Source organism: Triturus cristatus, chromosome 5_1 (genome assembly GCF_964204655.1).
Source record: "Triturus cristatus chromosome 5_1, aTriCri1.1, whole genome shotgun sequence".
Taxonomy (NCBI): Eukaryota; Metazoa; Chordata; class Amphibia; order Caudata; family Salamandridae; genus Triturus; species Triturus cristatus.
In genome coordinates, this window is record NC_140587.1 from 41,460,227 (window position 1) to 41,486,819 (window position 26,593).

General features: G+C 50.6%; 1 protein-coding gene across 4 annotated transcripts in view; it reads right to left on the reverse strand.

The window, feature by feature from the left end:
• LOC146830109 (solute carrier family 52, riboflavin transporter, member 2-like) overlaps positions 1-26,593 on the reverse strand; it is a 299,887-nt gene that overhangs the window by 26,960 nt on the left and 246,334 nt on the right. For all 4 annotated transcript variants that reach the window (XM_085604332.1, XM_085604329.1, XM_085604331.1 and 1 more), the window contains one exon: positions 15,716-15,839. In XM_085604332.1, coding sequence (XP_085460458.1) covers positions 15,716-15,839 — 124 coding nt within the window. The remainder of the gene's footprint in view (positions 1-15,715; positions 15,840-26,593) is intronic.

The following is a 26,593-nucleotide window of genomic DNA, read 5'->3' on the forward strand; positions in this document are numbered from 1 at the left end:
GATTTCCTTGATGGGCCAATCCAATTCACTCTCCTCGTCGTAATAATATCTCCAGCATGTTTGGAAGGGAAACCACATTTAACACCTAACCAGGCCACCACTTTGTTTTTGAGAGAATCGTGCGCTTCCTCTTGCAGCTCATTAATACCTGCGCATAACAACGGAACATTTGCAAGTACGAGGACATAAGGGGCACAATCCGGGGGCAAGTTAATAGAGTTGACGCGTCTACTTTGTGCAACGTTAGTGTTATATAAGGGGCCAGGTCTCTGCAATCCCCTAGCCTGATCAGCATTCAAAACTGCTGGTGGGGGGCAGATGGCTGGGGGAACAGTAGAGTTAATTACCGGGCAACTAACCGGAGGGATCAAAGAAGGAGGGTTGGGGGCTTTTGTAGCACTATCTCCCGTCACTTCAGGACATACCAAACTAATTTGAGGGGGTAAAGGATTCACCTGAGAAAGTTTGACCAGCTGTTGGTCCAATAGACCTCCTAATCTTTTAAGCTCCGCATTTGCGGTGTCCAATTTGACTGTAAGACAGTCAATGGAAGCCTTAAGTTTTAGGTCAACAGCCGCCTCAATACGTTTAATTAGTACATCAAACTGCTCTGGGCTCAGTGTAATACTGGGTTCCTTTATAATCTCTGCATTAGGTTTAGATTTGGGGGAGATGTAACTATCCGGCCGGTGATTTTCCCCTCTTCTCCTGTGGACGGTCTTACCCCCCCTCTTGCTTTGCTGCCTTCTGCATGATCTAAAGGGTCTCTTTCCCCTGATTTCTTCCAATATTTCTGCCTCTTCCTCAGAGTCAGGGCATAACGTATCATTCATTGTAGAGACCATTAATACAGTGTCAGACTCCTGGTGGATGGAAGCTACTGTATTACTTATTGACTCAGTAGCGTTTTGTTAATCTAGCGTACAGTCCAAGTTTCTTTCGCCATCTTGGAAATCCTCCAGTGTAGCAGCTCTAGCTGGGGAGGGGACGTAATCTAGAGCGTCTGCTTTACCCAAAGAGGCCCTTCTATCCTCGTTGATTTTGGTCACCCTCTTCACAAGAAAATTATTCATGGAACCAGCCCCCGTGACCACCTTGTTTTTCTTAGGGCCTGACATAATAGGATATGGGCCGAAATTGAATGTCGGCTATAACTTAGTCCAGTTTACAACCAATGTACACTAACGCTGAACAACTACACAGCAACACTCATGGAGCAAGAATGTAAGTGTGACAGACAACAGCAGTACCTGATGTGGGGCCGATAGCCTGGAATCCGATGTCAGGCGGATGGCCCAGCCCTGCCTCCTCCTGCCCCGGACGGCCACAGACGGCCCGCCCTTTGCCCGGGCTTAGCCCGGCGCCGCCCGCGCGCGTCCCGCGGCGCGGGTAGACCGGCGTCCTTTTGAGCGCCTCCGGGCGCGTAGGTAGCGTCGCGCTCGCTGGGGCCGCTGGGAGCTGTAGTTTGCTCCACTTTCCGGGCCGCAAGATGGTGCTGCGGCGATAGCGGCAATGTCAGGGGAGGGACGGCAGGTATCCACGAGGCAGGCAGAGCACCAGGAATGACCCCGTACCCAGGCAGCAGGTATCAGCTGTTCAGCACAGCTCCGCGTTCACTTTTCCCGCTCCCCCGGTAGACCGGCGTCCTTTTGAGCGCCTCCGGGCGCGTAGGTAGCGTCGCGCTCGCTGGGAGCTGTAGTTTGCTCCACTTTCCGGGCCGCAAGATGGTGCTGCGGCGATAGCGGCAATGTCAGGGGAGGGACGGCAGGTATCCACGAGGCAGGCAGAGCACCAGGAATGACCCCGTACCCAGGCAGCAGGTATCAGCTGTTCAGCACAGCTCCGCGTTCACTTTCCCCCTAGTCAGCATTGCAGGGGGAGGAACTTACACTTTATACAATCTGTTTCACTCATAGCTCTGAAGACAAGAAGACAGACAGAGAGACTGGCTGGTCAATATGAAAATCCCAAACTACCTTTAGGAAGACTCCAGATGCGACTGACTTAATTACTTTATTTTTGTTATAATGTTACCAGCTATGTTATCCAGCAAATACTTGCAATTGACTGAGTTGTCGTTCAGAGGTGGCAGTTACAATAATTTTAATTGGATTTATATATTGCTTACTACCCCTGACTAGAAGTTGAAGCACTGCTCGGCAGGTAGCACACTACTCCAAAAAGGACTAGTGGTGGATTAGTATAGAGAAATGTGAGTTAATCGGAGTGGTGGGCATGTTAGTCTGTTAGTTGGGCTGAATAGGATAATGGAGGGCAGAGGAGAGAAGAGTCTAGAAGGTGTTATTTGGGAGATCATAGAAGTAAGATGAGGCTTGGGAAGAGTAAAAGGAGAGAGGGAGACCTCCATTTGAGACCTGAGAGAGGTGTGAGTAGTAGGCCCCGGGCTGTGGTTCGATCTACATTACGCACACAGAAGGAAGCTGCTATGGACTCAGTCTTCAGTCACCCTCCAGACAGGGCCGGACTGGGGACCGAAACGCACCCTGGCAAACTGCTCGGTCGGCCCCCGTGGGGGTGCGGCCGAGCTGTTTGCTAGGGCTGGTTTCAGCCGATTTTGTTACAGGAGGCTGATATTGCCATCCCTGGTAATAAAAGCGCCCCCCGCCCTGGCGGTCCACAGGTGAAACGCCCGGTGCCCGCTACAGCTAGTCCGGCCCTGCCTCCAGAAGATGAGCTGCTGGTGCTTCGAATACCAGCAGTACCTGGCGTTCTGTAGTAGGTGGCTAAGCCACAGCTAGCCCTATTGCTAATGCAGTCTCAATTCAGGTATTACTCGATTGTTATGCACGGCTTCCATAGGTAGCCTCTATTGCTTAAAACAGATTCTAAATCTGGTAATGTACTGCTATGACGTAGCAACAGTAGGTAACAAAACTCATTGTGATTCACGGTTACCCACATATAATTCTATGTCATGCATGGCTCTCACTGAGAGCCAGTAGTGTGAAAACCAGCTTGAGAATCTGCTGCTACTGTCACAGCGCTACAAAACATACGCGGTTACCCAAAGTTGTGATGTAATGAGGGGACACGCTGGCTCTCCACGCTCTTACTGTCGCACTCGTTAGCACCGGTCCTACAGGCCCAGGCTACGTGGCTCTCAGAGAGCATGTTGGCGCAGCGCCTAGCGCCGGTCCTACAGGCCCAGGCTACGCGGCTCTCCGCGCGCTTACTGTCGCACTCGTTAGCGCCGGTCCTACAGGCCCAGGCTATGCGGCTCTCAGAGCATGCTGGCGCAGTGCCTAGCGCCGGTCCTACAGGCCCAGGTTACGCGGCTCTCAGAGAGCATGTTGGCACAGCGCCTAGCGCCGGTCCTACAGGCCCAGGCTACGCGGCTCTCAGAGAGCATGTTGGCACAGCGCCTAGCGCCGGTCCTACAGGCCCAGGCTACGCGGTTCTCAGAGAGCATGTTGGCGCAGCGCCTGTGTTGCTCTCTACTCCTAGGGAAGGCGCAGAGTTGGTAGGACACTGGGGTTAGGGCTGTAAGGGAGACCGTGTTGGGTATGGTTCCCCCATGAATCCTCTACTTTTACACAGCTGCTGTCAGCAGGAGATACATGGAGGTGTCACATGTAACATAAAATAAAGGAGGTATAACTGCGACTGCTGGGGGTGCTTCTCATGTCGGAGTTCTTTCCGACATCCAGCCCAGCTCAAGCTTTGATTGTATTGTCTCCTTTAAGTCACGTGGGAGCCCCTGAGTGTAAAACATTCGGTATTCACAGGCACCCATCTACGATATTGTACATTCAAACAGCAGCAGTAACTGGGCTCCAGGCACCCGCTACAAGAGGCTTAAAAGATGCAAACATTTGTCAAATGTCGTCATGCTGTTCAACCACTATTGTGTGAGAGAGCGCACACACACACAACCCCCCCCCTCCCCCCAGACAACAAATACATATAAAGAGCTCCAGATTTACATTGACAGCTATTCCTGGTCGCACCGCTAGATGGCGAGAGTACCCAAAGAATGCTTTTCTTTAAGCAGTGCCTTAGGTAGAGACATACGTAACTATTAAATCTGCTGCCAGCATTCAGCCACCTCATTTATGCACCTGTAATCTATGTAGCGCACCAAAGTTCACTTCAAGGTGCGTAGTCGAAGGCGAGGCGTTACATGTTATTCTCCCCTTCATATGGAATACACTGGAAAAAGGTCTATTCTCTGAGCAAGAAGTAGATCGCTTAAGATCTCTCGTCCCAAAACTGCCTACTCTTGTCTAGGAGATCCTCGTTGGCCTAGCAAAGAAGTGACTCAGTCCAGATCCCTCGAGCCTGTCTGGCCCTTGGAGTCCCGAAGATCAGAGCCCTGGTCTCTGCCCAAGAGCACACGTGACGCCTGGCCGGTTGGACGTGCAGCCGCGGCAGGCGCGCCGGGCCTCACCTGAGGTAATTCAGTTTTCATATTTAGCCACCATTTTGCGTCTTTCCGCCATTATGTGTTGCCCTCACTCAGGCAGCACGGTGAACGAGGGGTTGTTTTCCCTCATCCTACTGCAACGTGTCAAATAACCTCCTGCCTCTGTTTAAAGCTGGTGTCAGGGTATGGCCGACTCCACTAATCCTCGTCTGGTTTGACTGATCCCTGTCTCAACTATCGGTTGGTTCGCACCATTCTTTCCCAACTTTATCTTATCCTCTGGCCTTCGCTATTCTTTACTCGTATTCTCTCATTACACAACTGTCCTGCGGGGCATACAAATGTGTCCTGTCACCTGCAAGTCGACTTATAAACACTACCACTGATTAACTTGTGGGGAAGGGTGACAAACACAGATGGAAGGGAGGCTTATTCGAGTTAATAAATATCTTGTTTTCACATTCTTCTCATTGGTTAACCCTGTATGCATTGGGAGTGTTCTTTGCAAATACTTGTGTTATAAAAGATTGTGCGCCACGGAGTAAAGTGGCAGTCTCCTAAGAACATACCGAGTGTACTTCTGGGACAACTGTACTTAGCTGCAGCTAATAAATCTGATCTTCTACGCCTAACGGAGTGTCCCGTGTCTCTGTTCGACAAAGCAGGTGAACTCTGGAGATTAAGGCGTACCCTGCGCCGCCAGACCCATAAGGTCTAGTTTCTTCACACCCAGGGCCCTGGTCCCGTTGCCTGTGCATGCCTGGCCCTTGGAGCCCCGTAGACCAGAGCCCTGGTCTCTGCTCAAGAGCACAAGTGACGCCTGGCCGGTTGGACGTGCAGCAGCCGTAGGCGCGCCGGGCCTCACCCAGGTCCCTGGTTCCGCTGCCTGTGCATGCATGGACTGAGGGGCGCCTGGCCGCCCGGGAGGGTCCCTGCTCGCCCCCACTCCGCTCCTCTTGAGCAATAACAAATAAGGAGCGCTACAGAGACGAGAGGGAGAGTATGTGTGACCCTCTGCACGCCACAATGCTCACTCTTTTCATCTCTGCGCGCAGCTTAGACTGACTTCCTGTGGCACTCAGGCTTGGAACTCTTTCACAGAGGATATGTCACAAGAGAGGCTGGACACATCTGAGGCCAAACGCACACTGGAACACCACGGGTAAAAGAGGAGGAAACCACTGTGCCTGTCAGGAGTTGGGCACATACTGTATCTACCGGCTCCAATCTGCTGGTAAAAGCGGGTGCAAAAAGGCAAAGTTACAGGTGCAACGCGTGTTCTCCACGTTGTTTCACAGGTTTGCAGAAGGCACTATCGCCCAGGAGGGTTTCCTGGCGCTGAGCGGGAGTGCGTCTAGGCACACCGGGGACTCCTCGAAAAGCCAGGATTCAGCTTCTTGTGGATTTGAACACGTGAGGAGGAGGCTCGGAGGTGCGAGGGGCCGTTCCACGCTTCAGGAGCTATGTAGGGCAGGCTCCCCCGCCAGAACTGGTTTACTGTGTGTGTGGGATGAGTCCGGACGAGCGGTGGTGTCTGGAAGGTTTCTGAAGGCAGATGTGATGGTTGAGGCAGGCTGGGCCAGCGATACGTAGACCACTGACAGTGACTTCGAGTCGTCTGAATGGTGCTCATTTGTATGTGGGAACCAGTAGAGCTCCTTCAGGTGTGATGTGACGCGAGTGCGGTGTGGGAGATAAGAGCGACCTGTCCTCCAAGTTCTGAATGGTCTGCAGCCTTCTGGCGAGTTAAAACCGGCACAGAGGGAGTTCTCGTCGTCCAACGTGCTTGTGAGGAGGGCCCGCACGACAACTTTCCAAGTGCAGATTAAGGGCAATTTCCATTCTCAGCATCTCATGGAAGCATGAGGCGGCGACGGCGCTGACTTGGGTAGTCATGCCGAGGTTCCTGTCAACGATGATCCCTCGTTTTTTGTTAATAGCAGTTTTATATGGAGAAAACTCGAGCCAATGCATTGGAGTGCTTTACATGAGCACCATTTACAATACACAAGGAAACATCCATTTTTGGTAGGCACAGGGAGATTAAGGGATTTGCCCAGAATCATAGATGTTGAGCTGACACAGACTTGAACCTGCTTCCCCAGCTCCAAAGTCAGCAGCTCTGGCACTTACTCCACACTCTTGGCCCTGTTTTTGGTGTTGTTGGTCCCAGCGCTACAGTGCTACTGGCCACCAGATGGAGTCGCTCAGTGGACTGCTCTTCGAAAGAGCACGGTTTTGGTCCGGTCGGTGTTCAGCTTCAGATATTTGGTCGTCATCCAGTGGGCGATTCCAGTGACGCTACTGGCCACCAGACAGTCACTCAGTGGACTGCTCTTGGAAAGAGCACGGTTTGGCCCGGTCGGTGTTCAGCTTCAGATATTTGGTCTTCATCCAGTGGATGATTCCAGTGACGCTACTGGCCACCAGACGGAGTCGCTCAGTGGACTGCTCTTTGAAAGAGCACGGTTTTGGTCCGGTCGGTGTTCAGCTTCAGATATTTGGTCGTCATCCAGTGGGCGATTCCAGTGACGCTACTGGCCACCAGACGGAGTCGCTCAGTGGACTGCTCTTCGAAAGAGCACGGTTTTGGTCCGGTCGGTGTTCAGCTTCAAATATTTGGTCTTCGTCCAGTGGGCGATTCCAGTGACGCTACTGGCCACGAGACGGAGTCGCTCAGTGGACTGCTCTTCGAAAGAGCACGGTTTTGGTCCGGTCGGTGTTCAGCTTCAGATATTTGGTCTTCATCCAGTGGGCGATTCCAGTGAATGCAGTCATTGAACTTGATCCCACTACCCGGCGTCCTGGTTGTGACGGAGAGAATGAGTTGTGGGTCTGTGAGGACACAACGTTGATGTAGTGAGAGCGGATAATGCTGGCTAGAGGGATCATGTGTGCGTTCGGGTTGGGCTCAAGGAAGATCCATGTGCATCTCTGCATAGGAGGTCGCTGGCGTCCAATGTGTAGGGAGCCACGCTGACTGACTGGATCCTTCCAGTCAGGAATGACGAGATCCGTTGGAGTGTGAGGCCTTGTATTCCGATGTCAATGAGGAGTTGGAGGAGGATGGGGTGGGAGACATGTCAAATGCTGTGGAAATGTTTAGGAGGATGAGGGCTGCTGTGTCCCCTCTGTTCAGAGTCTTGCAGATATCTTCCAGGGTGACAATGAGTGCAGTTTTCATGCTGCGGTGTCAACGAGTTGGTGGTCATTGAGGTATTGGGTGAGGCATCTGTTGATTATTTTCTCTGCGACTTTGGCTGGGACTTGTAGCACACAGATCGGTCTTTAGTTGGCCAGCGATGAAGAGTTTCTTCTGCAATGGGAGGAGAGTTGCATGTTTCCAAGCATCTGAGAAGGTCGGAGAAGAGGTGGAGGCGTTCAGAATGAGTGTGAACATGGCGCTGCTGGGCTTCAGTCATCTGGAGTAGGACTGGTGTGGGCGGGGGTCCGATGGGGGCCTTGAGTGGAAGGATTTCGTAGTGGCAGCGGTTTCCTCTCGAGTGATGATGGGCCATGTTATTAGCACCAGCTATCAGCTTAAGTTCGGGAGGCATTTAGTAAGGCCCATCAGGCCCAGTTGCGGAATGAAGTTGCTGTAAATTGTGTTGATTTTGTTACTGAAGAATTGAGAGATTGTTGTAGAAGTTCTGTGAGGGGACGAGTGAGTTAGAGGCAGCTGCTGGCTGGGTGAAATCCTTCATACTAGTTAAGATTTCCTTGCTTCTGTTGGTGCTGGCATCGATACTGTCCGCCAGAGCGGTGAGTTAGGCGGCCCGGGTCATTTGGTGGTAGCGTCTCCGGGATTGATTTGAATGTGCTACTCTCTGCGTTGTCCTGGCCCATTCTCCATTTATGCTCCAGTGGTTTGCATTGGCGTTTCATCACTCTGAACTCCTCCATGTACTAACTTGCCTAGGGTCTAGATCTTGTTGGATTGCTGTGTTTGAGAGGGTCCAGGGAGTTGGCACAGGAGGGGATCTATTTGTTGAAGTTCTTGTTGGCTTTAGGGAGTCTGTTGCTGGGTTTAGATGAATGGGTGTTGAGAGCTATGTTCCAGTTTTTGTCACTGATGGTGTTCCAGTTCTGGCGGGCTGGTGAGGATGAATGTGTGTTGGATGGGGACGGGGATGCTGAACTTGAGGGTGAGGCCTGTCCAGGAGGCTGGTGTTGGCTCGCTGACTTGGATTCTGTCAAAGGTGGTGAAAATAGAATACAGGAAGTGTCAGGCGATGCGGGAAGGTCTCTTTACTCGTTGGGCGAGGCCCAGGCTTCCAAGGTCTTCAATGACTGCTTTTCAGTTGGGGTCGTCGGAATGGTCTTCAAGGTGGAAAGTCAGACCTCCTTGTAGGATGTAATTGCCAACATCGAGGGGAAATGGTGGGGCAAAGCTGGTGATGGTGAAGTTGGTGCGCGCTCCTGTTGTCTGTAGATGAGAGTTCTGCTTTGGGCGAAGTTGGCTGTTATGTGGAGCTTGAATGACAGGTGTTCCTTGTTTGAGGATGATGTGCCGTGGAGGTGGTGCACCCGACAGCGTTCTTGTGAATGATGGTGATTCTACCTCCCCACTTGTGAAGTCCGTCTTGCCTGGCGGTCTTACGTAGCCGGAAGGCGATAGCTGTTACGATGCTAGATGCCCACGTGGGGTTCAGACAGATTTCAGTTGCGAAAAGTAGGCCCTGAGCATTGTCATGCAGCAGGTCCCAGATCTCTGTGGCGTGTTTGGTGAGCGAGCAGGTGTTGAGGCGCATGGGAGCGTGGAGTGTTCTGTGGGACACTTCAGGACTGTGTGAGAGAGTGAGGCTTTGGGTGCTGTTGGTGTTGATACAATGTGTGTTGGGTGTGGGATAAATGCATAAAAACTTGCAGGAAGCACAGGAGAACTCTTCCTCTGTGTGGCGAGGCAGAAATGTGTTGGGAGATCGCTGGGGTTGAGGGCTCAGAGGGTTACAGTGGGGAAGCGGTGGGAGGACCAGGGTTCCTGAAGCACTCCCGACACAGACAGGCCAACTTCTTTAGCGCACCAGCAGCATGTCCGCACTGTAGCTGCCATTAAGTAGGTCATGAGAGGGGGCAAGGAGTGATTTCACTTCCTGTGCAGATGGATGGTAGAAAATCCAGTGGTCACTTCCTGTGCAGATGGATGAAGGAACCTGCTCCATCATTAGCACAAAATGCAAAGGAAAATGCTACTTACCCAGTACGCATCGGTTCTTGGCATATAGAGCTGTAGAGTCATATGCTATGCATAGATCGCAATCTAGTGTTGGGTCCGAATAGTTGCACTTTGTTTTTATTCGAAGAAGTCTTTCCAGTCTCAAGGTAGGTGACTCCTCTTTTCAGTAATAGTGCACATGGGCATTGACTCCATTGTTATATTGTTTTACCGCGGAGGGTGATAATGGAGTTAGTAAGAGTAGTAAAAGGAGATGTCTATGAATGCATGTATCTAAGTAAGATATTACTGCAACAGGTAAAGGTACCAGGAGAAGCGGGTGGGCGCATATGCATCTACAGCTCTATATACCAAGAACAGATGCATACTGGGTAAGTAGCATTTCCCGTTCAAGGCATATGAGCTGTAGATCATATTCTGTGCATAGACTATATAGCAATTATCTCCCAAAGCAGTGGCTAACCTGTATCTGCTGCAGTGGTCTGAAATAGTGTACGTAAAACTGCCTGGCCCACTCTAGCTTGTTGTCTTGCTAGATCTACCCAATAGTGTTTTGTGAATGTGTGATTTGTAGACCATGTTGAAGCTTTGCATATGTAATCTATGTGTATATTTCCTAAGAATGCCATAGAAGCCCCCAGTTTGTGTGTAGCGTGTGCTCTAGGGGGAACTGTTAATGTTTGTTTTGTCTTAGTGATGTGATAGCCACAAGGAAATTTTCTATGTGAGAAATTGCAGTTCACATTTGTGCAGTGGCTCTAAGGGTGGACCCATTAGTCTGGTGAGGACAATGTTGAGATTCCATAATGGAGCAGGTGGACGTCAAGGGGGAAGGACTCTCGAGTCCTTCCATAAAGGCTTTGATAACAGGCACTCTAAAAAGGGATAGATGTTGCCTATTCTGTAGGTATGCAGCTATTGCAGTCAGGTGTAAGCGTATGGAAGTGTACGCTAAATTGGACCGCTGTAGATGTAACAAATAACATATACTGTAATAACAATCAACCCGCTTGATGCTTCTGTACAAAACATATCACAAACCGGTTCCACTTTGCTGCATAGCAGGCTCTCGTGATAGGACGTCTAGCCTCTTTGATAATATTCATGCAGTCTGGCGGTAGATTAAGATAGCCAAACTCTATGACTTCAGGAGCCAGATCGCCAGATTGAGTTGACTGGGGTCCGGATGTCCTATGTCTCCATGGCTCTGTGTGAGAAGATTGGGTGCAAGATGTAATTTTGGGTGAGAAACTAGTGAGAGTTCCAATAGTGTTGTGAACCACGGTTGCCCACCTCCAGATGTCATGGGCCAAGCTGGACAGTTGGAGAGAGTGTGCCCCCCCCCCCTGCCCCCTTGTTTTTGTATGTAATACCTAGCTGTCATGTTGTCTCTACGAATTAGGACAGCTTTCCCTTTAGGTGTGTTTGAAACGCCGTGAGTGCTAGGAATATTGCAAGCAGCTCTAGGTGATTGACGTGAAGCAACCTCTGGTGTTGGCTCCACAAGCCTTGCACTGTGTGCTGTTGTAGATGAGCTCCCCAGCCAGAGAGGGACGTGTCCACTGTCAGTACTATCTGTGGAACTGGGTATATGAAGGGCTGTACTTTTGATACATTTTGTGTTCCACCATTGCAGAGAGCAACGAGTACAGCCGCTTACCAACACTAGATCGGTTAATAGACCGTTTGACTGGTTCCACTGATTGGCTAAGCATTCCTGAAGTGGACGCATGTGCAACCTGGCATGAGGAACGATCACGATGAAAGATGCCCTCATCCCCAGCAGATCCAAAAAAACTCGAGCTGGAAGTGATTGATTGGGTTGAAACTGGGGAACTAAAGCCTGAATGTTTCGAACTCTCGGCTGCGTTGGGAAACTTTAGAGCCTTTTGAGTATCTAAAGTGTTTCCTAGATAGTTCTGAGTGTTGGCTGGTTGTCTATGTGATTTTAGAACGCTGACTGTGGACCCCAGTTGATGTAGTAACTGAATGGTTATAGAAGTATGTTTGAGACATGGTTGGTACGTACTGGCCTTGATGAGCCAGTCGTCCAAGTATGGGAAGGCATGGATGCTCGGTCTTCTCAGGTGAGCAGCTTCTTCCGCCAGACACTTTATGAAGACACTGGGGGCAGTGGTGACTCCAAATGGAAGTACCTTGAACTGGTAATGTTGGCCCGCTAACACAAACCTGAGAAATGTGCGATAAGCAGGGTGGATTGGAATTTGAAAGTAGGCGTCCTTCAAGTCTGGAGTAGACAGAAAGTCGTCCTTTTGCAAAATAGGCAGCACCTGTTGAAGTGCTCCCATGAGGAAATGGACTGACTGTATGTAAAGATTTAGCAGGAGTACAGGCCCGACCTTTGGTGATGTAGTTGTACGGGTTCTATTGCTCCCTTTAGAAGTAAATACTGTACCTCTTGTTTGAGGAGGTGTGGGTGATCCTATGAACGTTTGGGTGAGTGTTTGAAGGAGTGTCGATTAACTCCAGGCAGTAACCAGAACAGATAATCTCTAAAACCTATTTGTCTGTTGTTATTGACTGCCAAGTTGGCAGGAAATTCGACAGCCTTTCCAGACAGGTGTTAAGTGGTCGGAGGGGAAGTACAAGTAAGTCCCTGGAGTGGGAGGTGCAGGTGTTTGAACCTTTACCTCTGCCTTTGCTTCCTCTGTAACCCCCTCTGAAGTAATTTTTAGAGCCAGAGGATTGGTTATTGCCCTTGTAGGTGGATGTAGTGTCTGAGGAAGCAGTTTTGGGCCCTGCTTGATCGAATGAACGCCGAAAGGAACCACAACCTTGTGTTGACTGAAGGGCTCCCATGGATTTGGCCACTTCGGTGTCCTTTTTAATTTTTTCTAATGTAGAATCTACCACTGGGCCAAAGAGGTGCTTCTTATCAAAAGGTGTATTTAATATAGAGGTTTGGACCTCTGGTTTGAAACCAGATAAACGTAGCCATGTGTGCCTTCTTAAAAGGACACTGGTCCTTACCTCTCAGGCAGCGGTGTCTGCAGCATCTAGGGAGCATTTAATTTGATTATTTGACATCAGGTGACCCTCCCTCACTAGGTCTTGAGCTTTAGCTCTATGCTCTTGTGGTAGAAATTGGAGTAATTGTTCCATTTCGCCCCAGTGTGCACGGTCGTATCTGGCCAGCAATGCTTGTGTGTTAGATATGCGCCAGAGTTTTGCTGCCCTTTTCCCTGAAACATCGGGGGGCTTAGATTCTTTATCTGGGGGTGGGGCATCTCCTTAAGTTTGGTAGTTGGCTCTCTTATGTGCGTTGGATACCACTAATTAATCCAATGGTAATGGTCCTTTTATGTACACTGGGTCAGATGGTGCAGACATATTTTTTATCTAGCCTTAGGGTTAAGGATCCGTGCCCTGACCGGATCATTAAATTTATCGTCGACGTGCCTAATCATTCCTTTGAGCCTGGGTAACATGTGTGATGATTTCTGTGTACTGCTAAGGGTTTCAAAGAGGAAATCCTCTTCGAGGGACTCTTTATGGAGCTGCACCCCATGATAATTAGCAGCTCTACCCAGTAATTCAATGTATCCTACACTGTCATCTGGTGGAGAGGGCTTAGCAGGGTATAAATCATGATCATTGCCAGGTGGCGAGTCAGTGTTGTAGTCCTCTCATGGGTCTGTAGGCACTGGCTGAATATTACCATCCCTATTCCCATGGTCATCCCCATCATCCTGATTGGCAGGTGTATGTGGTGGAGAATGCGCAGGTGAAGTTGGTACAGGTAGAGACTGAGAAGGAGGTAATGGAATGTGAAGAGGAAGAGAAGGAGGGGAAGGGCTAGTTCCAACCGTTCTCTTCTTTGAAGGAATGTGATGTTCCTCTTCTGCATCAGTTCTCCTTTTAAAGTCACTTTGGTGGTAATATGTCCAGTAGGGCGATGAATGTACACTTTCTGTTTCGGGTCCAGTTTATCTAGTGGATCGTCAAAACAGTGCTTTTTTGGTGACTTTGGTGCATCAGGCTATTTCGACGCCGAAGATTTCGGTGCCGACGACTTTGGAGTTGGTGTTTTCGGATCTGAAGTGTGTTTTGGTGCAGAGTGTTGTAGGTCGGAGCCGGACTTAGGCTTCGATCCCGAGGTTTTCGGCTCGGTGTCCGATTTGGCGTGAGGCTTTTCGGAGCTGGAAGGCTTTTTTGTTGGCTTCAGTGCAGAGCCAGAAAGTGGGGCGTCAGAAGCGTAGTTTCAGTGCCGACCGGAGCCCGAGGGTGCGGGTTGGTCCGGAGCCTTCTTTTTCGGTTGAGATGGATTTCTGGGCGAGGGAGAATCTGTATTTACAGTACGCTGACTATGTGGAATGTCTTCATCCTGTTCGGAGCCGTACTCAGAAATGGAGATCTGTTCCTGTTCCTCCTCAGCCGGATAGCATCACCGGTTTCTTCTTCCGATTCAGGTCCAGAATAGAGCCTGTGTGCTGGCTCTGCATGTCGCGACGTCGAGCCAGACGGTCGCGAAGTGTCTTCTTGGTGCGGAAAGCCCTGCACGCGTCGCAGTCGTGTTCACTGTGCTCAGGGGACAAGCACAGGTTACACACTTTGTGTGAGTCGGTGCACTGGTACTTCACGTGGCACCGAGGGCAGAATTTTAATGGGGTTTGTTCTATCGAATGCGAGTCGAATCGATGCGCGTAGGCCCAATTACCTACCACGAGCTCTCCGATCGAAAAAGTTTTTTTTATCAATAAACACGACACGCGAAGAATGTAATACCGCGATCGAAAACGATACCGTTGAGGTAGCGTGTCTTGCGCATCAAGGGAAACCGACGGAACGGTGTCGAACCGGAGCACATCGACTAACAGCCAAACCCGATAGCAGAAAAAACACAATCTAACAATGGAGTCGATGCCCATGCGTACTATCACAGAAAGGAGGAGTTACCTACCTCGTGACTGAAAAGACTTCTTTGAAGAAAAACAAAGTGCAATCATCCGAATCCAACACTAGATGGCGATCTATGCATAGCATATGATCTACAGCTCATATGCCTCGAACATAGTGTTTCGAGCCAGGCACAAACGTTAACTGTGTGACACAGTTTTACGACTGGATTTATGCAGCTTTCATTCCTGAAGCTGGTAAGGACAAACATAACAGGCTTGTCTCACTTTCCATCCACCTGTCCTCAAAGGAAAGAATATGGGGTCTGAATGTTCTAACCTATTTGGAGGTAATTAACACTCCAATTCTGAATAGACAGACATCAAAATAGGTTTTTTTAATGTCTGAAACCCATTTTTGGAGTCCGCAAACTATACTGACCCCTAAAATGGGTCTCCGAATTGTTACCAAATCGCAATTTGGAAGGGGCTAGTTGTGGGTATCCGTTCCCAATTGTGACTCTGTAATATAAGAGTGAATGGTTTGTGATTGGAATTCAGGTTGCAACACGTTGAAAAGTTATCGACTTTCAAACTGGGATGGTAACCAGCTCACACAAATGAAAGCCTGCCCATTTGCACCCCTTCGTCTTTGTGAATTGAGGTAACATTTTGGGGAGGAAATACGGAGTGATCTAGGGGATTACTGCCACTTGTTTGCACCGTGATCGCAATTCAAGGAGGTACGAAGAATACTGCATCCAGTTATTAACCAGTGCACCAAATTACCCCTGTTAAATGTCATGGTATCAAACCCGCCAAACTTTACCAGGGGCAGGGGAGGCTAAGGTACATTTTAGGACATGCAAACTTAGGTGCAGAAAGTACCAATATCAGCACATTACACCTCATTTTTAGGGTAAACTAAAGATAGTAATTAAATTTAGCAATTTTACTTAGAAGACGTGCAGAATTAGGTACTGGTTAGGTTCACAACAAAGCACGGCTAAGAACAAATAAATAGAAAAAATACTAAAGCAGTGTCTGTGTTTGGGAAATCTCTCTCGTCATTGGCTGCTGTCAGGATATAGGCGAGTGGTGACGCGGATTCTGGCATTGCAAAACAGCCTGTAAGTAGGATAAGTCTGCATAGGATGGCACAGGAGCCCTGGGACCTGCTCAGCAGCACCCAACATTCGCTTAACGTCTATTAATTGCGACTCGCCATGTTGTATCTGTGGCCATAAGTACAAGACACCAGGAGCTTTGAGCTGGGGAGGGAGGAGCAGTGGTACTTACCACCAGGGCCACCCCAGCAGTGCTGCCCACCAGGGGTGGACAGGGGCTCAGCACCGCCAGCGCCATTAGGTAGGTGCCAAATAGGACGCCCAGACCAGAGATGAGGCCAAGTCCCAACGACGACCTGTGGAGGGAAAGAGAGAGATGGAGGTCAGGCTTGAGAGCCAGCAGATGGCACCTGTGGGGCAGTAAATGCACACCTGTATTAATTGGCATCTTGTGGCAATACCCTGCCAGTACCAAGCAGTTATGCGCGGATACCCTCACAGTGTGGAATCAATACGAGGACCCACGTTTACCAGGCAGAATAATGCAGGGTATTCCCTCTTCCACAGGGATTACAAGGACGACGCTTCAGCGGCTGCCGCGCCTTGCCCAGAGCCCATATACTACATACAGGAAGCAGACTTTCTGCCACTTCCTGGCTCTTAGAGAATGCATCTTGAATGTTGCCCTGTTGTGGTCTAGGTCCCTCCCTTAACTTATTCCCTGTTTCAGTCCATTTACGGCAACCTCCCCACCTGCAATCAAAATTATTTTCTTCATGTAATTTTTATTCTACTCTGCTCTCTGTTGTCTTACAAGGACTTTCATTTTATGTAAATGTTTTTCTTTTTTGCGTACCAATGTATTTGTTGTTGAACAAAGGAAGGAAAAGGCTACTCATCCTGTAAGCATCAGTTTGCAGCTTGAAGTGCTGTAGATTCATATGATGTGCCATCGACTGTTGGGCGCCGACTTTTGCAAGTTATCTTCGATATCAAAAGGTATCTTGTTACTCCCCCCTTCGCCCACAATGCACCAGGACAAAGACTCCATCTCAGATTGTTTTTTAGGCCAGCGAGTGAGTAGTGACAGTGGAGCGTAGTGAAACTAAGACAGAATGTATGTGCTGTTCATTGTGAAGGGACAGAAAGTGGAACATTGCAGACCCTTGCTGGCATCTGTAAAGCTGGGAGGCTGAATGTGAATCTATGGGAGGGTGAACGTGAATCTACAGCACTAGAAGCGATGAACAGGTGCATTCAGTGGCATCTGTTGATGTGGACGCTTTGCATAGACTTTAAAGTAGTTGCTCTCGCAAACAGTGGCCAGCGTGCACATGTATGAGAAAGAGTTTCCAAAACTGTTCAGCCAACTAAAATCTCTTGGCAGCCTTGAATGTACAGAGTAGTGAACGCTGACCAGGTAGAAGCTGTTCGTGTGTCTGCCACAGGAATGTTCCCTAAGAGGGCCATATGACATTCCTTCGTTCATGTGTAATTGGTGCAAATTAAAATGCGTGCAGCAGCAGCAATAACTGATTGTTCAGCCAAATACTCCCGATTATAAAAAAAGAAGTCATTTATTTTACCACTAACAACAAAAAGGTAAATACAACATTCACACATAACTACACAGTGTCCCCGGAGGTCCAGGCTCCAGTGCTTCGCAGGTAGCTCACTGTGTCCTACTCCCTTCTCCCACACGGATTGGGGTTCTTTGCCATTCACTATAGGCAACATCCAGGGAAAGCCCCACTAGCCCAAGTCTCAGGAGCTCCCCCCCGCCCCACCGACTCTTTAAAGTCAAAAATGTTTCAGCGTCACAGCGCTAGCTCACAAGCAAGTTCCCCTGGGACAACAGGACCGAATCAGTTTTACTAAAACCTGGAGGTTTGGAACGACTGCGTTTCCCGAGTGTGCCCAAACTGCGGGCATCAGCGTGGCAGCAGCTGGTTCAAGTAAGTTCAACTACACGCGGCCCAGGTGGGCTGCACTTTTTGATCCCAGAGTTCTTCAAATGCGATCAGACACCAGCAGGCACAGGAGGTTCCTTGAATCCCTCTTGCCAAGGTAAGCCTTTGGCCCGTCCCATGGCGGTGGCGAGGTAGTGTGAAGTTCCCGATGATGCCCCTCATCCCTCTGGCGACGCTCCTGGATAGGTCATACTTCGTGCTAGTTCTGGTGACCCCCCCCCCCCCCCCCGGCATACGGGGTCACTATGGCCCTGATACTTTTTGGTATTCACAAAGATAAGTTACTACTAGTAACTTTACTACTAGTTAACATACCAGTAGTAAGGTGACTAGTAGTAAAGTTAATACTAGAAAAATTACTAATAGTAAAGGTACTAGTAGTAACTTATCTTTGTGAATACCAAAAAGCAGTAAACTTTGACCTAACTCTACATTTACTACTTAAGTCGGTTTTGTACTTTCTGGTACTCACTAAGGTAAGTTAGTAGTAGTAAATTTACTACTAGTGAACTTACTACTAATAATGTTAGTAGTAACCTACTTTTGTGAATACCTAAAAGTAGTAAACTTGGACTTCGGTCTAAGTTTACTACTTTTTTGTATTCACAAATGTAAGTTACTGCTGGTAATTGTACTACTAGTAAACTCACTAGTAGTAAAGTTGCTGGTAGTAAAGTTACTAGTAGTAAAGTTCCCTTTGTGAATACCAAAAAATAGTAAACTTACACTTAAGTCTAAGTTTACCTTTGTGAATCAGGCCTTATGTCTCTATTGTACACGGGTCCCGACCTCATCGGTACAGCAGATGCCTGCATGGCAGCCACTCCTGGCATAAGGGTTGCCGGCTCTTCACCGCGAAAGGGTTACCGCCCAATCCGAACACAGTATCCTAACATACGGGGGTCGCCGATGTCTCAGTGCACACCGATTCTGGCCTGATCAACAGAGCGACGATTAGACTTCACTTTGCGGCAAACCCTGCTGGCACATGAGGTCACCAACGCTACACAGCCCATGGGCTTTGGCCAGATCGGTACCGCAATAACCACAGCTCACTTCGCGGCGGCCATCCTCTCGCATACAGGGGTCGGCGACTTTGTCCCACACTCGGGCAATGACTCGACCGGTGCATCAGCCGTTTTCGCAGTCCTCACTCAGGGAATCCACTTGACAGGAATCCCTACAGGACTCCGCTCCCTCCAATGCTCTCCACTTTCTCAAAGTTCACTCTTTTATTGGCAAGCAGGCAGACGCTGGTGCTCCAGGGTTGTTAGAAATGGGGGTCTCTAGTCGACAGTGGCTGGCGCCGATGTCAAATAGTGGCCCTTCTTCCTAAGTCAGAGTAAGGGGGCTACACCCTTTGATAACCCCTGCTCAACCCTGTGGTAACGTAGCACGAGCAGACAGGCCTATCTCAGAGGCAGTGTGTGAAACATTTAGGACCATACACAATAACGCAGGAAAGGCGCTACAAAATAGACACCACAAGTAGTTATGAAAAAATAGTTATCTTTATATAGATGAAACACGAAACTGAGAAATGCTCAAAGAACCACAATGCACGTAATTACAGATTCGTCTCAAGAGCGATGAAAGCACTTGTGCGTGCGGGTGGAATGAACTTAGTCCGGGGCTGGGGTCTATGCGACCCGGTGATGCACAATGTACAGGATATTTAGGATGTAAAGGGGCACGGGGCACAGCTCCTCAGGGGAGGTGCGGGATGGCAGGCGGACCCCCAGTGGCCACAGATCCTGGCAGTGGCGATCCGCAGCGTGCACTCGTGATAATCCTGGGACGGGCGTGAAAGCGGCACCCACTGGCGCACGCGGAAGTTGACAAGGTTCCCGATGTGGAGCTAGCGTGGGCACTCAGCGGCGCAGCTCTTCAGCTGCAGCAGCCCGCGATAGCGATGATTCTTGTGGCAAAATAAGGATGGGCACTCAGCGGCACAACTTCTCGATGGTGGCGGCCCAAAACTGTGATAGCAAGGACTCTCGTAGCAAAGCCAATGTGGGCACTCAGCGGCACAGCTCCTCAGCTGCAGCGGCCTACAATGGCGATAGCAATAGTTTCCGTAGACAAGGCAAAGGCGGGCACTCAGCGGCATAGATTCTCAGCTGCAGCGGCCCACAATGGTGATAGCAATAGTTTCCGTAGACAAGATAAATGCGGGCACTCAGCGGCACAGCTTCTCAGCTGCAGCGGCCCACAATGGTGATAGCAATAGTTTTCGTAGACAAGCGAAAGCGGCGTTCCCCACAGTAGATCCAGAGGCCTTGGATTTCTTGACAGAGGCCTCACGTGTGAGTAGGATTTCTCTCAATAGGAATCCGGGCTGCTGATGAATGAAGTCTAATGTCCCTGAGACTTCAGCAGGAGGCAAGCTCAATTCAGGCCCTTGGGTAGTTGCTTCAGTGGCTGGATGAAAGTTTCAAAGTCCTTTCCCTCTCGTTTCCACGGCCAAACGTTCGTCTTCGCATCCCAAAGTTACACCCCACGAAGGGGTTTCAGCTCAGATCTTTATACCCTAAAAGTCTTTGTTCTTGAGAAAGTCACAAATCACTTGACCCGGCCAACACCAGTTTGGTGTCGACTTGGGTCATTTTATTTACGAGGCTGCATCCTCCCTTTCGGTGATGAGGGGCCCACCATCAAACACTGAGCGGGAGGTGGAGCCATCATTCACCTTGCCAGGCACAGCCCTGCTCGGATCAAAGGGGTCACCCCTCCCCATACTTCAACGGCAGACTGCTCCATTCGACCCAGGTCAGCCCCAGCCTGCCCTAGCCCTCTAAACCAGACGACCAATACACATACCAGTGAAACACACAGAAAGACTTAGACAAAAAGATACCTACTTTCCAAAATGTCAGTTGCACACGCAGAATATAAAGACAATCACTACTACCAGATGCACTTTAATATTTGGAGTGGAAGCATACAAAATTCGACTTCCCTAACATGTTCCTTGGTACTACTAGGACTACACCGGTTCATCAATTATTTTATAAGGAGCATTCGCACTGTGTCACCGAATGGCAGTGGCAAAGCGCTCAGAACATCTAACGCCAGCAACCATGAAGGAGACAAAAACGACAAAAATGGAAGGGAGACCTACGCCAATTGTGCCAGGTCTAACAAGGGTCCCCAGCAGGTGGTCTTGGAAACCATGCGTAATGTGCCTCACCCTGCAGGGAGACCAGCAGGCCTTGGTCACAAGTCCTGGCCATAGGCAGAAGTCTTACTGAGAACCTTCTCCTCACACAGTCTGACTGGCCGCTTGACTGTTGACAATTTTTGGAGTCTAACCCTCCACTTCTTATAGTCCAAATCCAGACACCAAATATGATTTAGAGTCGGAGTCCTAGAAGTTTGTGTTTGGGGTCTGCTTCCTTTTAAGTACCCACTCCTCTGCCCTCTTTTCTTCTTGTAGGTGCACCTCCACATCCGATAGGCTCACAACACAGGCCATGGGGGTGACTAGTGTTCACTTCTGGATGTCACACACAGTGATTGCGTATCTAAAGGTTAGCCCAGGGCGCAGCCCAAATCTTTATGATGCTCTTATCAGCCCCATCTCCTTCCTGAGATGGGCCCAGCCCTCTTCCTTGTGATCCATCAATTTATCGAAGAGCATCCTTTGATGTGTACTGGGGAAGCCTGGCTCTGCCTTCCCCAGTGTGTCCTACCCAGCGTAGAGAAATGCAGCAATCCACAGATCTGTCTAGGGGGATTCCTCTACTCAGGTTTCACCATGAAGCCCCGGGTCTCCCAGAATGGAACCCAGAGAAGTCCATGTATTGTACCATTTACAGGCAGGCACACACGCACAGACAGCGACGCATTTAACATATATGCACTGCACAACACTATCCTTCATGTACTGTACCACTCACAGGCACACATACATCCAGCACATACATTTAACGTGCACACACTGCACAGCACTACATCCTTCATGCATCACAAGCACACATGCACCCAAGCACTTGCATTTAACATACATACACTGGAGAGTACTATCCTTCATGTACTGTACCACTCGCAGGCATACATACATCCAGCAGATGCATTTAACATGCATGCACTGCACAGTACTGCATTAGCCCTGTATTGTAACCTTCCCAGGCACACATACATCAAGCACAGGCTGCCCACATGAGCTGCGCAATACTTCAAACCAAACCGATTTAAGCCAAAAGTGAGTTGAGCACACAACAGGGGAACACTGAATGAGTTATCCTGTAGGTTATTTTCTTTATTTTTTTTTACACAGATTAAAAAAGACCTGTTGCTCCCATTGATTACTACACGTTATTCTACCACCACCCCGTTTATGCTGCTCAACTCCTAGTAAAGGCAGCAGCCTTTCACCACTTAGGGGGTAGTGTTTGGAGCGCCCCTCCTGGTCCATCAAGACCACAATTCGTGAGCTAGGCCTATGCTATGGCACACACATTTGATCAGCGTTTGCCTAGGACAACAAAAATCAGCATTAGGGATCCAGACTTCAGTACCGTAGTGGCGCACAGGGCAGGGGTGCATGCCCATTACCATGCAGAGGACTTTTCTGTCGGATTACCTCAAGTGCCAGATTCCAAGCTTCAGCTGCCTGGGGTCTGAGTGCATGAGCTGACTGATGCGGAGACAGCAGGCCTGCTCTCAGCAAAAGCTTCTTGTGAGGAAAATTCAACATTTTTAAACAACAGAGTATCAGAGCTGTCTCGCCCAAGAAGGTGCCACCAGAATGAGGGCCATGGGTGTATGCCTAATTTTCCTTGCCACCTGCGGGATCCGAGGCAGTGGAGGAAGAGTCTGAGCACATGTTCCTAACCAGTTCATACACAGTGCATTGCAGTGTGGGTAACTGGAGGTGAAGCTTTGGCGAACAGGTCGATTGTGGGAGTGCCATATTGGTGAGAGAATCTTTGCTGCACTTGGGGATTCATCTTCCATTTGTGGTCTTGTTGATGCGTCTTGCGTCGTCGTTGTCTGCCCCGACAGATGCTCCACAAGGAGCTAAGTGTGACTCAAAGGCCCAGTGCCAAACGCTGTGGGCTAGAGCTCGCTCCTGGGGCGAGTAAGTCGCCCCTGCTTCTGGATCAGGTGTATCGCAGTCATGTTGTCGAAGTTTATGCGGACTGTTTTACCTTGAAAGAGCCTGTAAAAGGCACTAAATGCCAGCCGGAGTGCCATTAGTTCAGAGGGACCTTTGACCCTGTCCTCAGGTAGGTCGCCCCCCACCGCCACACGGTCCTCCTGTGAAGCTACACCCGCAATCTGCTGTCGCCTTGCCCCTGCCGCTGCCTGTTGTTGCATGAGTCTCCTCTGGTCTTGCCCCTCGTTTTTCACTTGTTGCCATGGATTTTGTTTTTTGTATTTTTGTACTCCCCACTTGACATCTGCTGTGCCCCCTTCCCCCGTATTGCCTTTATGTCCTTCTCCCGTTTTTTTCCCCGGTTTCCTTCTATTTCCCCGGTTTCACTTGTTGCCTTTGGATTTTGTTTCTGTATATTGGACTCCCCATCTGACATCTGCTGTGCCCTTTTGTACCCCCTTTTCCCCCTTTTTGCCTTCTGTGCCCCCTTTCCCCCGTATTGCCTTCTGTGCCCTCTCCCCGCTTTTCCCCGGTTTCCCTCTGTGCCACCTTTCCCGCCGCTGCGTCCCCGCCCCCCGCTGTTCCCATTCGCTGCCCCGCTCCCGCCTCCCAGCTGCTCCTCCCTCCCATAGCCCCTCATATGGAGGCCGAAGGCAAGCCCGTCTGCGCCTGGACCGCGCCCAGCGCCAGAACTCCTGGCCCCCGCAGGAGCCAGGGCACACGACAGATACGACACCGCCACCCTCAACGCACTCAACACTGGACGCTCACCCGCCTGCTACCAAGCCACCCCGAAACGAACCCACGGACCCTTCGCCTGCCAAACCTGCAAATTCACATGCCTCTGAACCTGCACCCCGCCCACCGAAAAAAGCAACAACAACCTCAAGTGCATCCTCCTCAACGCCCGCTCCGTCCACAAACACGCCATCGAACTCTGGGACCTCCTCGATACTACAGCACCTGACGTCGCCTTCCTCACGGAAACCTGGATGAACGCCTCCTCGGCCCCCGACATCGCCATAGCCATCCCGAACGGCTCACCCGGAAGGACCGCATCAACCAAAATGGAGGAGGAATCGCCATCATCTACAGGAACACCATCAGCGTCGCAACCAACGCAGAAGTCACAATCTCCGCCGCCGAACACCTACACTTCCAGATCCACACCAACCCCAAGACCACACTCAGAGGAACCCTCATCTACAGACCCCCTGGCCCGCACACACAATTCAGCGAAACCTTCGCCGACTTCATCAGCCCGCACGCCCTAGCATCACCCGAATACGTCCTCCTACGGGACCTGAACTTCCACCTGGAGAACAACAATGACAGCAACACCACCACCCTGCTCGACAACCTCGGACTCAAGCAACTGGTGAACACCCCCACCCACTACGCAGGCCACACGCTCGACCCCATCTTCTCCGCAAGCAACCACGTCTCCTTCAGCCACACCACCGGACTACACTGGACAGACCACAGCTGCATCCACTTCACTTTCAAGAAGACTACATCCCACCACCACACGCAACAGATCCCCCGCAGATGCTGGAGCAAAGTCACCACAGACCAGCTAACCACATCGCTGAGCCAGAACCCACCAGTCGACACCCCTGACACCAACAACGCAGCCCAGAACCTCGCACAATGGATCACCAACTGTGCCAACTACCTCCCTCCTCTCAAGAACCCCCCAGGCAAGTCCAGCAACAGGAAAACCACGTGGTTCACCGACGCCCTCAAAGAAATCCTGCCGAACCCTCAAAAAAACCTGGCGCCACGAATGGACAACAGAAAACATGACAGCCCTCAAGAACGCCACTCGCGAACACCACCAGCTGATCCGCACCACCAAAAGGACATCGTTCAAAGACCGGCTGGACAACAACACCCACAACAACAAGGAACTCTTCAACATCGTAAAAGAACTCTCCAACCCCAGGGCCAGCAACGACGACATCGCACCATCGCAAGACCTCTGCAACTCCCTCGCCACGTTCTTCTACCGCAAGATCACAGACATACACAACAGCTTCAGCACCCAAACCCCGCCTCCAGCCACCGAACCAACAATCACACCCACCACCCTCAGCGCCTGGACCCCCGTCAGCACTGAAGACACCACCCACGTCCACTCTGGCTCTCCCTCTGACCCATGCCATCACCACATCTTCAACAAAGCAGACGCCATCATCGCACCCCACCTCCGGATCATCATAAACAACTCCTTCGCGTCAGCCACCTTACCAGAAAGCTGGAAGCACGCAGAGATCAACGCCCTACTGAAGAAACCCACAGCCGACCCAAAAGACCTCAAGAACTTTCGCCCCATCTCTCTCCTTCCCTTCCCGGCTAAAGTCATCGAGAAGACCGTCAACAAACAACTGACTGCATTCCTCTAAGAAAACAACTCGCTCGACCCATCCCAGTCCAGATTTCGAGCCAACCATAGCACCGAGACCGTCCTCATCGCAGCCACCGACATCAGGACCCTGATGGACAACGGGGATACAACCGCTCTCATCCTCCTAGACCCCTCGGCCGCCTTCGATACCGTCTGCCACCGCACCCTAATAACCCGCCTCCACAACACTGGGATCCAAGGAAAAGCCCTGGACTGGATCACCTCGTTCCTCTCCGACAGAACCCAGAGAGTCCGCCTCCCTCCCTTCCGCTCCACGGCCACCAAGATTATCTGCGGCGTACCCCAAGGCTCCTCGCTCAGCCCAACCCTCTTCAATATCTACATGAGCCCCCTCGCCGCTGTCGCTCGCAATCACAACCTCAACATCATCTCCTACGCCGACGACACCCAGCTGATACTCTCCCTCACCAAAGACCCAGCCACCGACAAAACCAACCTCCAGGAAGGAATGAGAGACGTCGCGGAATGGATGAAGCTCAGCCGTCAAACTCAACTCAGACAAACGGAGGTCCTCATCCTTGGACAATCCCCATACGCCTGGGACGACTCCTGGTGGCCCACGGCGCTGGGCACCGCACCGACACCCACGGACCACGCTCGCAACCTGGGATTCATCCTGGACTCCTCCCTCATGATGACCAAACAAGTCAACGCCATCTCATCTTCATGCTTCAACACCCTGCGCATGCTCCGAAAGATCTTCCGGTAGATCCCCACCGAAACCAGAAAAGACAGCCACCCAGGCCCTCGTCACCAGCCGACTGGACTACGGGAACGCCCTGTACGCAGGAACCACAGCCAAACTACAAAAATGACTTCAGCGCATACAGAACGCCTCCGCACGACTTATCCTCGACATCCCTCGCCACAGCCACATAACACCCCACCTGAGAAACCTGCACTGGCTCCCAGTCAGCAAGAGGATCACGATCAGGCTCCTCACCCACGCACACAAAGCGCTCCACGACATGGGCCCCGAATACCTCAACAACCACCTCTCGTTCTACACTCCCACCCGCCAGCTCCGCTCCGCCAGCCTCGCCCTCGCCATTGTCCCACGGATCCGCAGAACCACAACCGGAGGAAGATCGTTCTCCTACCTGGCCGCCAAGACATGGAACTCCCTCCCCGCACACCTACGACTGACCCAGGGCCATCTCACCTTCAGGAAGCACCTGAAGACCTGGCTATTCGAGCAGTAACAGCACCCCCCTCCCTTCAGCGCCTTGAGACCCTCACGGGTGAGTAGCACGCTCTATAAATGTATTGATTGATTGAGTTCAAGATCACTTATGACCATTTTGCTGTTGTGACAACCAGGAACGGTCATGTGGCTGAGATGTGCTCTTCCCCTACAAGTGAAACGTTCCTGGCAATGGTCCCCTGCGATATCGGATCCAGAAAAGGATGGCCCAGCAACAAGTTCTTGTCATTCTGCCGTGGACGAGTGTGCTAGCTACTGGACTCTTAACACTAGATCCTCCCATTGACCCTCTGCTTCTGACCACTGCCCTGCTGAGCTCTCTTGCAATGGCTGCATGCGCCAACTTGAGTGCGGCACTGTCCTTCTGCATGAAGCCATCAATCTCAACAGCTTCATTACCTGTGAGA